The sequence below is a fragment of the Chaetodon auriga genome, chromosome 14, assembly GCF_051107435.1.
Source record: "Chaetodon auriga isolate fChaAug3 chromosome 14, fChaAug3.hap1, whole genome shotgun sequence".
Lineage (NCBI taxonomy): Eukaryota > Metazoa > Chordata > Actinopteri > Chaetodontiformes > Chaetodontidae > Chaetodon > Chaetodon auriga.
This window is the reverse complement of record NC_135087.1, coordinates 23,384,452-23,397,817: the sequence shown is the minus strand read 5'-3', so window position 1 is coordinate 23,397,817 and position 13,366 is coordinate 23,384,452. Positions and strand designations below refer to the sequence as shown.

General features: G+C 41.5%; 1 protein-coding gene across 1 annotated transcript in view; it reads right to left on the bottom strand.

The window, feature by feature from the left end:
• kif6 (kinesin family member 6) overlaps positions 1–13,366 on the bottom strand; it is a 63,110-nt gene that overhangs the window by 13,678 nt on the left and 36,066 nt on the right. The window contains exons 13-15 of the mRNA XM_076748915.1: positions 13,127–13,321; positions 3,503–3,605; positions 2,747–2,802 (exon numbers count right to left, since the gene is read on the bottom strand). Of these exons, the coding sequence (XP_076605030.1) occupies positions 2,747–2,802; positions 3,503–3,605; positions 13,127–13,321 (354 nt within the window). The remainder of the gene's footprint in view (positions 1–2,746; positions 2,803–3,502; positions 3,606–13,126; positions 13,322–13,366) is intronic.

Genomic DNA, 13,366 nt, shown 5'->3' with positions numbered 1-13,366 from the left:
TTTTATTAGTGTATAATCACCTGAAAATAAGAGTTGTGTTTTCATTACCTGAGACTGAACTCTTTAAATCTACAGAGGGAGCACGTGCACATCCACAGAGCCCGCCATGCTACACTGCCATGTTTCTATAGTCACCCAGATCGGACAAAACAAATACTGTCTCTAGTGAGAGCCTTTTGTGTTTTTAGTGGCCACCATGGGAGGGAGAGGTGAGTGGGATTCAGCTGGTCGCAATCCCCAGCTTCATCACTCGATGCCACCAAATCCTATGCACTGGACCGTCAAAGGAAAACTTTATTACTTCATTACAATGTGGGTATGCAAATGAACAATGTTACACTTATGTCTATTTTGCCTACACCCGGAACCCTCCCCACACTTCTGCCGGGCCAAGGGTGGTTTCTAACCACTCCAAAATCAAAACATCCTGTCCACCTGGTTGACTTCTCACCTACACTAAGACCATGGCAGAATGCAATGATCCTGTAGCTATAGAAAAAAAAAATGTAACGGTAGGAAAAGGCACAATGACATTAAGATTACACCACCACATATGGACAGAACGGTGCTGGAGACATATTTCAGGATATCAAAAATACACATGAAAAAACAACCAAGGCCAGCGGGACAAAACGGACATCCGAGCATAGACACTGCCCTAGTTTGATACCCAGCAGTTCTCTGAGCTCTGATCAACTGTTTGTGAAAGTCAGGGAAGTTCACACTTCTGGAACTGGCTTAACTTATTGTCTGAAATAGTTGGATGCTTGCAAAACACAGTTTAGTCCTTGTCCTTAAAAACTGGTGAGTGGGTGCTGCGATGACCTTGCATTTTATTTTTGTTTTTCTAATTCATCAGGGTTTTTTTTTTTACAATCTCCACAATTTTAATGCTTCTTCAACAGGGATGTGCTGTACTATTATATCTGCTAGATATTCAATATTCTTCTACACATGTTTTTTTCCAGGAGTGAGATCATAACTAATTAATAAATAAAACATTTTTCCAAATTGGGATCAATAAAGTAAAAGTCTAAGTCTAAGTCCATTATTAAGGTCACAGAAACATTCCAGTGTGTACCAGGTTATTGAAACATATTTTTTCAACCATTTTCAGAATGAACCTAAACTAAATGTCTGTTGACAAGAGTTTGTTCTGTAACTGTATGTCAGATTCATTAGTGAGGACATGCTTTTGGGTTATCAAAGCAGAAACAAATATAAGGCTTGTGCTGGCATACTGTTGACCAATTGTGCACCAGCTTCATCATCACCAACCAAAACATCAGATGTTTCTTGTATGCCAGCATTATTACTGCGGTAATAAAGAACAAATTAGTAATCCTGATGGAGGAGTTACCATCCAAAAAGTATGAAACTATGGAAGCTGATGGAGTATTTGGAGTTTGAAGGCCCTGAAGATGCTAAAAATCCAGAACTCATACAGACTATACTGGTTAGTTGTAACACCAAAGAGAAACAGACGGGCATGAGCGATGGAAAAGAAAACTATGTCCTTATTCATGAAGATTCATTGCGTGACAAATCCAGCGGTCAGGTGAAAAGGACAGGGGATTTTGAGCAGTGCCACAGTGGTAAGAGCGGTGTTGGTTGGCATCCATCAGTGAACTCCCAGAATAGTGGTGCAACAACAAAAATCTTCTCTTTTCCCACGAATAACATCAGTCATTACTGTCATAGACCTGGTCACATTAAATCTCACTGTCCAGCCCTGCAGAGAGACCTCCAGAGCAGAAACTGGTCCCTCAGTTGCTTGTAATCTCATTGTTTTGAATTGAGTCTAAGGACACCTCGAAACTGTTGGTAAAGCATACTTGGAAAAGTTTGATGTTGACAGTTGAGGAAGAGGTATCTATGAATAACATTAAGACGAAGCATGAAGGCAAAGTGCATGGACAGACAATGTAAAAAAAAAAAACAGCTCTTCACTCCCATCTTACATTTAACAGGCTCCTCTAGGCGAGGAAGAGGGACAGCGTGCCGAGTGGTGCGAGACGGTGATGCATCAACATTTTTCTTTAACCCATGTTTCCCCTTTTACAAATGTAATGCAGTAACATTTACTTAAAGTAATACTGCCACTTTTTACCTTTATATACAAGCCATTTTACTTTGTGTACTGTACTTCAGTACACTCCATCCCTGCCGAAGGACTATCCAAGGTGTCAAAGCATTGACACACAGTAGTAGACACATGTATGTGAGTTCTCAACAGAGAAAAACCAGTTGATTTCTTGGAGATAAAACTTTCTCATTACTCAGCACTGACTGAATCTAGGGTTTGTGCCAGCCATTTTAGCACAGTAAGGCTACCTGTCAACGACATTGCCCAGAAGAACATGATGGTGCTTACAGAGCCATCATAAATCAGCCTGGGCCAGGCTAGTAATAAGCACAGGTTGGAAGACTAGGTGGCTAGAAATCAGAACTCTTGGTCCTGGAAAAGTTTAGGAATGTGCTGAATGACATATCTACCCCCCAGGGAAACAGAGCCTTGACAGTGATGTGTTCATAAACGATTTCCAGGCAGGTAGGCTGGTGTCTTCTGGGACCCAGACAACATTAATGGAAATTATCAGTCTTCTTCAGGGCTTGTACCACAGCCTTTGTTTTCCCTTAGCATAATGATGATGATGACGCAAATTAAATGTCGAATTGAACGTTTTCACAGCTTCGAAATGTAATGTGATTTCCAGAGGGCAACTTTCATGTTCAGACAACTTACTGATTCTGTTTCTGGCTGCATTAAGTTGCTCCCCAAGTCTTCTGGCATCAGCTGACCTATTCAAAAGAATGCAGGTGTTAATAGGTAATGCAGCAAAAAAGGCATTTAACAAACTGAATGCGGTAAACTAACAATGAGTATGCACAAAACAAGATCTGTCATTTTGGAAGGGCATAAAGAAACCTTGATGAAGTACTGTATAAAACATGCATTACATGTTATATCTTTGTTTGAATGTTACTCAAAAAACAACCAAGCACTCACTAAATGGAGGTTTTTGTCAAAGGTTTTTGCAAGGTTTTCTGATTACAGACATCAGTACATTTTTAAATCCTAGCTACTCCCACAGGTGCTAATAGTCCAAAAGAAAATGAGACATGGCCCACTGTAAGTTCATACATACAGCAGCTTTATTGGGCCCTCACTGAAATAGAGCTCTTTTGAAAAATGTTCACAGAACCTGTAAGTCAAGTTTTAACTTTTCTCTGTGGTTTCACTCAGGCAGCTGGAAGGAACAAATCTATAGTTCAAAGCACATTTGATTGCAGGTAGTTTGTCTGAGGTACAACAAATGAGGAAGTTGTGTTGTGGCATGTACAGTATACAGAGCTGTAGCATATGTTTGTGTGTGTTCTATATAGGGTTTTAACATGACCTGTCATGTGTTCCCTGTGTGATTTCCGATAATGATATCATTGCATGGGAGCATAAAATAAATAGTACATATTACACTGCTCACATTGCTATATGACTAACCTCTGTTTGAGCAGGTTCTTGTTATCCTCAATGGCCAGATGGTCCTCATGGTTCCTGATAAAGGTCTCAAAGGCCTCTTGCTTCCCCACAGACAGCTGTGGATCTGAGAGGAAAAGTTCCAAGACAAACACATATGCTTTATTCGAATTATCATCGGCTGAAATAAATCTAATATCTATGGGAAGCTGTAACAGATGGTGCTGTGCAGATCTGAACAGCGAGGCGTGTACCACATTCACAGGTACTTTGGCAAGATTACAGCTAGATCCCCCTGATACTGTCAACCTTCCACCTATTAGTAACTGCAAACTGAAGGACTATTCCACTGCCATTCACTGTTTATGTAAACATCAATTCTTATCATATCAGCATTACACAGCAAATGTCTCCACCTAACTTTGGAATCTTGCCACATGTGAGGTAAGTACATAACATCCTGCATTTTTCTTAAAGCACAATTGACCAACTTCATACATTCACCAAAAAAATAAACCAAAACACAACAGTTCATGCTAATTATGCACAGTGTTTTGCTTTTGTTTACCTGTGAAAACAATAGTTTACGTGTGTTTGTTTACCCATGACTGAACATTCTCATGGTGTGAAAAAGAGACGGGAAGGGAAGAAGAGCCAAATGTCTAAGGCAACACTCTACTATTGAGACGTGGCTATGATAACTGGCAGAAACATTTTAAAGGACATTTAAGGACACATTTCATGCTGCTGAATACATTTTCAAAATGAAATAGTCCTAGGATAGTCCTTTTAAACAGCATCATCTTCAATCATAGCAGAAAAAGCATGCCTGTAACTGATAACATTGATAATGATGGCTGTTGTGATAAAGTTTTAGCAGTTTATTTTGGGGGATGTCCTGCAGGAGAGGGCATGGATTAGGCTGGAGGAAACAGGGCCGGGACTCATGTCACACTTGGAGGGTGGTGGCACTGACTCATTAGCCAGAAGTTTCACCTGTGGGGGAGAGATTTTTGGGCTTCACTAGGAATTGGACAAGCCACAAGGATGAAAAAGACAAAGAGTTCGTGTCACACACCACCATGAAATCTATATATAGACTTTTTAAACTGAACATTCACAACATTCACAGCTGGCCAACTGGATCAACGGAGCTGTTCCAAAGGAAGGTCAAGAGAGATTGCCTGTTTCAAGTGAGCTGGAACGGAAAGCAAGAACTGTGACCTGGCACTGAGTAACCCACACTCAGTGGAGGAGGAAAGGTTACATTCACCTAGGGGAGTGTAGGTCATATTTTCACATCTTATAATTATTAATCACACATGTGTCTTTCCTTCCATATCTAAACACAAGCTGTGAAAAAGAACTATTTACTATCCTACTTAAACATGCAATGACTCATGGGAGTTTGGCAGAGGCGGATCGACTGGGCTGACAGGGTTGCAGCAAGAGGTGTTCCCCGTAGACACACACAGTTGGGGTAACAAGTTGTGAGGATGGGAGGAAGATGTGGAATATACAGAAGGTGAAAAACAGACGTATCTCCATAAAATCCAAAAGAAACATGCAGCCTTGCCACTCTGTGGTGCCAGGAGCCATGAGAGAACACTGGGTTGGCAACAGACCGATTTCAACCAGATGCCACCAGCATCGCCTGCAGCAGGAAGCAGCTCCGTCCCTTCCCTTTCCTGGGAGCTTTCTGTGCACCCACTGCTTTTCCCTACTACAAACAATGACTGCCGATGGCATTTTTTCCTATTAATTGTGTGTAGGGTAGCCAGCTTCCACTAGCAGACATACAGAATGGCTGCAAATGGATAGTGGTGGGGAATGTTTTGTTGAAGCGTGTTTTGTTTAGAAATAGTAACTCGTGTTTGATTGTGTGAGGGCTGGATTAAACCCGACTAAACCCAAATATTCCCCAGTGCTTACAAGTGTCTCTGGATTGGCTGCAGCCACCAATATCCCTTAAACTGCTCATTCTGCAAACAAAAATGTCATGCAAGTGCAACATACAAAAGTTTACAAAGCTCTTAAATCACTCACTGCAAGCCCAAAACAAAAAGCCAGCCATCAGTCAGCAATGCAGTAATGTCCAAAGACAGAAACTATATGCATATGAATGCAGAACTGTAGACAAGCGACAAGATTTTAGAATCAGAACCATTCTGGTTTTCGTTTGTAGTTCATTTGCTGCCCAGTTGTAGTCCGAGTAGCATTGACCAATCACATTTGAGTAGGCTGTGGGTGCATGCAGGTAGAGCAAAAGAGGGAGAACGCCTCTGGCCGAAATGCAATCTACCGACCCAACCACAACGATTTAGCATTTTATTAGCTTTTTAACAATTCACCTGAATTGATTGTCTGTTTATAGAGATTAGCTGAAATGTTGTCTTCGTGTCTCAAATGACCAGCGCACAGAAGAGAAGTCTTGGCCTGAATATCCGTTATCTGGATTTCTGCTGGCTACACTACAAACCCTGCTACATTGGCTGGTGGTCCCAGAGGCTAACTCCTCGTCAGATGATAGACTGGCAGTGCTTTGACAATTCATTCAAAGCTTACTACCTGAGAGTTTGCACTTTCACCACATCTTCAAATTGAAGCTCAGAGAAAATAACTTTTTCCATTTAATCAGCATTACTGGATAATGAGGGGATCTGCAGTTTTGCCCTCCTCTTCCTATTGTGTCTTTGTGTTTCCCTTCTCCTCTGTCTCCTGTCTGTCGTGTGTGAATGTTTTAATGCAGGGTGTGGCTGGCAGGTCAGGTCCGGCCTCCTCCTCTCCTGAACACACCTGCTCATAATCAGTCAGTCAGGACTCGCCTGCGGTCACAGTATATAAGCCTTCCACCCAATATTCGTCAAATCACCTTTTCATCCTTGTGGTAACGACTAAGACTCCAGAGATCACTTTTGTATTTTTGCGACTGATTGCCTTGTCTGCTCCCTGCCTTCCTGACTCCTGTCTTTTTGTGCCCAGGTGTCTACCTTCATGCTCCAGCCTACAGCCTGTCAGTCTGTCGTGAGTAAACTGAAAGTGGACTCTCTCCCTGACTGTTCACTCTCAGCACACTCACCAGCTTCAGTGTTTGGATCTCCTACACTCATCTGTTGCACATTTTAGAACCGTTCATTAAACTTTTGCCTTTTTTCACATGTCCCTGCCTCCATTTCTGAGTGTCAGTGTTTTGGTCACTTTGCTCCTGTACAAAAGGTCTTGTGTCATTTCATTTGTGTCATTTGCAACAACTACTATGTTGGAGCATAAGGGACACAATAGGTGAACATCATCTTTTAATGATCTCAGGCAATTTAAACACTTAGGAAGAGCCTGAGCATGCATGTACTATATATATATATATATATATATATATATACACACACACACACACACACACACACACACACATATAGTACGCCTATCCCTTTCGGGGTTGCGGGGGGCTGGAGCCTATCCCAGCTGGCAATGGGCGAGAGGCAGGGTACACCCTGAACCGGTCGCCAGCCGATTGCAGGGCAACATAGACAGACATACAACCATTCACACTCACACTCACACCTATGGACAATTTAGAGTCACCAATTAACCTAATGAGCATGTTTTGTCTGTGGGAGGAAGCTGGAGTGCCCGGAGAGAACCCACGCATGCACGGGAAGAACATGCAAACTTCACACAGAAAGGCCCTGCCCAATATATATACACATATATACATATATATAGTACATCTCTATATATATATAGAGAGAGAGAGAGAGAGACATTAATCGTTTTATGGAAATAAAACAGTTTGATTTTATAATGTCACATTTGGCCATGGTAATGTAGCTTCATTTTGGGGCACATGTTGATGTGACTGCAACGAAATCAGTATATATGAATGTATGGACGTATATATGTCACCCCTTAAAGTCTCCATGCCATCCTCTTGCCTACCCCTGAATGTTTCTCTGGATCCACCAGTGATTCCTAAAGTTAAGACAAGCCAACAGACACAGCAGACACATCTGCCAATTTCTCAAAGCTTTGTCTGGACTTGACAAATCAAGTTTACAATAAAACAAGTTCTGTGTCTCCAACAAACCAACATGTTTTCTTGCATGCAAGACTGCACTGGATTGTATATGACCTAATCTTATAATAGAATAGTAACCATCATTATTTTGCAAGATTTTTGTGGAAAACTCAAAGCCTCACAATGATTCCCAATAAATTCCACCCTTGTTAAAATGTGTGGATTTCTGTGACAAAGCTGTTCTAACCAAAGACATACACAGGACAGAAACGCATGTGAGATTAATTGTAGGACAGTTAGGAATTTTGTTTCTTTATTTTTGGAAAGTCTTGATTGAAACCAGCAGGCTTCTCATAGGCGCACGGAATGTTGCAAGAGCCAACCTCAACAAATCACTTTAAGAGGTTTCTTGAGGGAAATGCACTCCATTCGACTCTTGTATACAGCAACATTCCAGAAATATCTAGGAGTGATATGACATCATATTATGTTGTACTAACATAATTTGTGGGGTAATGAGATCACATGGACCTTAGGCCAACTTTCCTAATTCTTCTTTCCCAAGCTTCAAGTGCTGACAAACCACAGAGGTTTTACAGGGGAGGAATGTATTGTGACTATTGTTGCTGTTTCAACAAATTTTAGAAAGGAAATACCAGCCAAGTGAATTATGACCATACTTTTCCATCAATCTCTAAGAAGAAAAATGTCTGACACCAGTTGTTAACTGTTTGCTGAAAAGGTCAGAACTTGTCTACTTGATGGAAAAACAATACTAACAATACTTCTGGTACATTGTGTGTTCCCACTGCATGGGACAGTAGTATTCTGACCTACTGAGGTGCTCCTAGTGTCTTAGGGCAGAACTGGATGGGCTGGTAGAATCATCAGCGTCTCATTACATGCTAGCAAAATTTACAGTAATTCTGCCTGTAAGTCTCAGTCTCCTGTGTATTTTCGCAAGCTCAATACATGTCATCACAGCCTGAATTACAGCACTAACACCTTGTCCATACATTAGCCACCATCTTACACTGCAAAAGCACTACAGAGCAGAAGAAGACACTGTGTATCTGTACCTGTGAAATAATACAATAAATAGGCATCTCATAATCATAGAAGTCCACTTTGCAATTTACAGTGTGCAGAGTAGAAATCCAGTTCTATGAAAAACTTGTAATGTGTGCGGATTGCTTCTGCAGAAACAGTAGTCTTCAAAAAGAAAGATGCTGGCAAAGCAGGGAGCCCAGGACAGAACAGTGTATTATGGAAAGAGTAGAGCTGATTATGCGCCAATCAATCAGCATGAACTGTTTCCATGGAAAGGTCATCATCATTACATTTACAGTCAATCTTCAGGGGACAGCAATTATCCTCTCTGTAACCGTAGAGGCTGTTGGCTACAGCACCAGAACCCTCAGATTAAACCTAAATTAAAACACACATAAACATTTAGTGACCCATCGAGCATGAGTAAATGAGAAGTGGAGTGCATTTGTTTCGAATTTGGAGTAAAGAACAATGATCTAATGTGCATATTGTTTGGTTATGAGTTTCCAAGTGGGTCATGGAAAAAAGGCAGATGTGAAACACATGACATATAATGTAGTGCATAGTACAAAACAGCTGTGTCAATTGTGTGTTTCTAGTATTTTGTCTGTGTATTTATGAGGAATGTCAAAATATAAATGAACGTAATGGCCTCTTTTGACACTGTACTATTAACTGATGCTTAAAATAAATCTCTGTCAGCAGGTGTGCTCCAGTGAAAGTCAGAACCAGTCATTTGGGAGAAGTGCCTTCTGATCCTGCTGGAACTGTTCAATGTGTTCTTAAAAGCTTTCACTACCCGAAGTGCATCGCCTCCCTGGGCAACATCAAGAGCTCCCTGCTGGTTAACAGCTGATGGGGTTGGAAGCGTGTTCTTCTCACGGTGCTGGTTGCAAACAGAGCAGAAATTGACAGAAATTTCTCATGAAATGTGGGAAAAGTGGCGAGCATTCCTAGAGTTGACACGGAACAACGAGCCTGTGTCCTCTCTCGCTTCATTATGAAACAGCTGGATTATTTACATGGAATATTTTGTTTGTTTGGATGTCTGAATTAAGTATGACTTAAAATGTAGAAATCAGACCTCCTCAAATATTGCAGGTCATGTCGGTATTCATTTTCCTGGTCATTAGGGGCAACAGATGGTCACTGTAAAAATGTGTACACTAAATGTCCAGTAAACATGAAGCAGACTTTCATTTTAGTGTGAGGTGTGTGGTTGTAAAACAGCACATGCCACACAACCACAGATCAACCAAATGGAAGAAGAATCCATGGAGGTCATCACATCATGAAGTCAAGGAGAGAAAAAAGAGCACTTGAGGGGCCAGGTGAAAACAAATACTCATTGAAGTGACTCAAATGATCATGCTTGCTCCATATTAAATCACATACCATTCTGAGAGACTAATACATATGGCACATCATTTATCAGCGGTTTTATAAACCACAGCTTTACAGCCATCCATCACAGTCCTCCTCATTGTCCCTTCGTTGAATGACTGATTCCTTTACTCATTCCAACTCGACCGAGTTCAAACATGTGTTTGTTTTTTAACAGGCTCTTCTTTCAGAGACACTGTTTGCAATTACTCCTTTCTGGTCTTATTACCACACTTGGCACCGTTACACAAAAATGTCAAAGAGTCTGAGCACAGACAGGTGTGGTTAGCACAGACAGGAGCGCAGCCTCAGTGTGATCAGTCGCTGGCTCATCCACCTGTGCCCAATGGCTATGACCAAGCTCACCATAAAGGTTTGGGTTTATCATCAAACTTAAGGCTCTATCAAAATTAAACAGGAAAAGCTTATAAATACTGCTGATGGCTAGGGAATGGATCTCAAAGCTTGATTGGCTTGACTTTCAAATTCCTCTTACATTCAAACCACATTAAAGTCTAAAAAGGTACAAGTACACTGATAATCCAAGAGAAGGTGCACTTTGAAGTCTCTGCTACTTACTCACTGTTATACTTTCTGTTCACTGACATTATAATGTAAACCTTCTGAAGGTACATGCCATGACCAAACTACATGGAGACAACCTCATCAATGCCAAACACAGTGATGACGCTCAATTCAATACTACATGTAAGAGTCATCTGCCAGTTACTAGAACAACAAGATCTCCATGTATATATTTGCCAAAAAGAAAAATATTGTTTTCAGACAATTCTCTGTTTATTCCTATTTAAATGCATTAGTAATCACTTTTGACCAGGTGCAATGGTTACATTATGTGTCCCAATTACTCATTAACATAACATTTGTTTGGCGACAAAAAAACAAGACATTTAATTTGTTGTCTGTTTCCTGCCTAAAGCCTACATGCAATAGGTCTACGTTTTCAGAATTGTCCGAAATAATTTTCAGCCAAATTTGACACAGAACTTCTCTAGGCTATGCCTCATCCGACGCCACTGGCAATAAGCCAGAGAGTGCTTGCACTCTGTAAGGATGGACACAAGTAAGCCAATATTGCTGATTTGCTTGGAATATCCCTGCGTGCGGTCCGTAAAATCCTAAAAGTTCATCAAGAGAAGGGTCATTTGAGGCCGCGAAAATCTCCAGGACGACCATGACTGACTACCAGACAAGATGATTGGCAACTGTTTAATCTGTGCCATAGAAACCAGAAAATGCCAATGAGCTGCCTTTGTTGCTTGTGGAGAAGACACCATGGAATCAACGTTTCTCGCCAAACTGTAAATCGAAGGTTGCTTCAGCATGGCTACCGAGCAAGACAAATGACCAAGTGTCCAGGCCTAACTGTTCAACACAGAGTTGTTCGACTTCACTGGGCTAGGGAGCACAAAAGATTACAGCTTGGGCACTGGCGACATGTTATCTTTACAGATGAGAGCCGCTATATCCTTAACCATACAGATGGAAGACAACAGGTTCGGCGATTACGTGGTGAAAACCTTCGTGATGACTGCATCCAGGAAACCACTCAAGCTAGTGGCAGCTTATGTGATGGTACAGGCCGGTATTCATTATGGAGGAAAGACACCATTGGTGGTGCTGGATGGAAACGTCAACAGCCTTGTGTACAGGGACATCCTGGAGAAGAATTGCCTCCCACATGCAAGACGGGTCTATGGGAACAACTTTCATCTGCAAGATGAAAACATAGGGCAGCTCTTGATCCAGAGGGTGTGCAGCAGATGCCATGGCCTGCTTGCTCCCCTGATATGAACCCTATTGAGCATGCCTGGGATGCCTTAGGCCGAGCCATCAATGAAAGGGACAATATTCCTCAACCTCAACAGGAGCTAGCCCACGCTCTGACCGAAGAGTGGGATGCCCTGCCCACTGACAACATCAAAAAGCTTGTGGACAGTATGCCACGACATCTTAATGCACTGATCCTTGTCAGGGGTGGCCATACTCGATATTAGTGACTGTGTGACATTTGAAAGAGTAATATTGGACATTCATATGCATGAAATCTTCTCAAATATGTGTTTCCGGCTAAACTTAATCAGGTCATCTATTCCTCACTAAGCTATCCACTCTAACATACATTTTGACCAGGGGTGCCCAAATGTTTGTATGCCACTGTAGGTTTTAAACTCATCAGCTTTTCATCAACAATAAATTAAAGGTTTAATATAGTGTACTGTCTAATGCTGCGTTGCTGACAGGGTTACACTGAGACACTTGAGTGGCTCCTAATGCTGCTAAATGCATACAATCCTGCTGATGACATTGTTTAGACATAAGACAACGTAAGGAGCTCTGGAATTTCAGACTCTTCACCATGCAGTAAAATCCAGAAATCAAGCATTTGTCATGCCCCACAGGCAACCTCAACAGGCACACTGAAAATCAGCATGACCACAAAGAGCTGCCCACATTCCAATCGAGAAAGATCACCTCTCTGTACTCTTAGCACCTAATTCATCACAAAGCCATTGCTGCTCCCTGGTCAGAAACACAGACTGTCATGTTTAACAGTCAATATATATGACATTTTGTATAATTTATACTGTGGTACTCTAGTGCTTTACTGGCCACCATGGGATACTTTTCACACATTATTACTATTGAGTAGCAGTGAGCAGCCACAGTGCATTGCCAAGGAGTCAACAACTCAATTTCTGTGGAGTATTATCTTATACCTAAAATGCATGTGCTTCAGGTCAGGAGGAAACCCAAATAAACACAAAGAGAACAGGTTTGAGATATATTTAACGGCGCGTGTAATGATGTTGTGGAGCTTACAGCAGGGGAAAAAAAAAACTGAAAAATTCAACAGTAACATCTTTTTCCTTCGACAGTATCCAAGCATTACCGTGAGGAGAAGTGGATTTTGTCTTAAGTTGAAAAACAAGAGAAGAAAGATCCATTACAACACCAGTCTGTTTCCTCATACAATATAGTCCAAATTGCTGTGGACAGGTTTCATTAGAACTACTTTCCACTGAAAAAGGAGCGGAAAGATACACAGAAAACTATGTCATAGCTCAATTTGGACCACATTTTATATTGCTTAGAGTGCTACACATTGGGAAGTTTTAAAACACCATTTCAAATCTTGTTAATGTTTGTTAACATTGCTTTGTAAAGACAAGAAGTACCTTTTTTCGTGTACTGTACTGTAGCTCCGTGGTCTGCGGAGATGGTGTCTGTGCTTCCATCCTTCAACGCTGACAGTGTGGACGACTCCGATGCACTCTGGGAGGCCAGGCTCTGGCAATTGGTGATATTTGCAAGCTGAGCAGCAGCATCCTGGGCCTTTTTTTTCTCCTTCTTCAGCATCTGAAGTAGGATACCTGTAGGCACTGGGTTAAGGACTCTACTTGTCTTTACTTTGGACA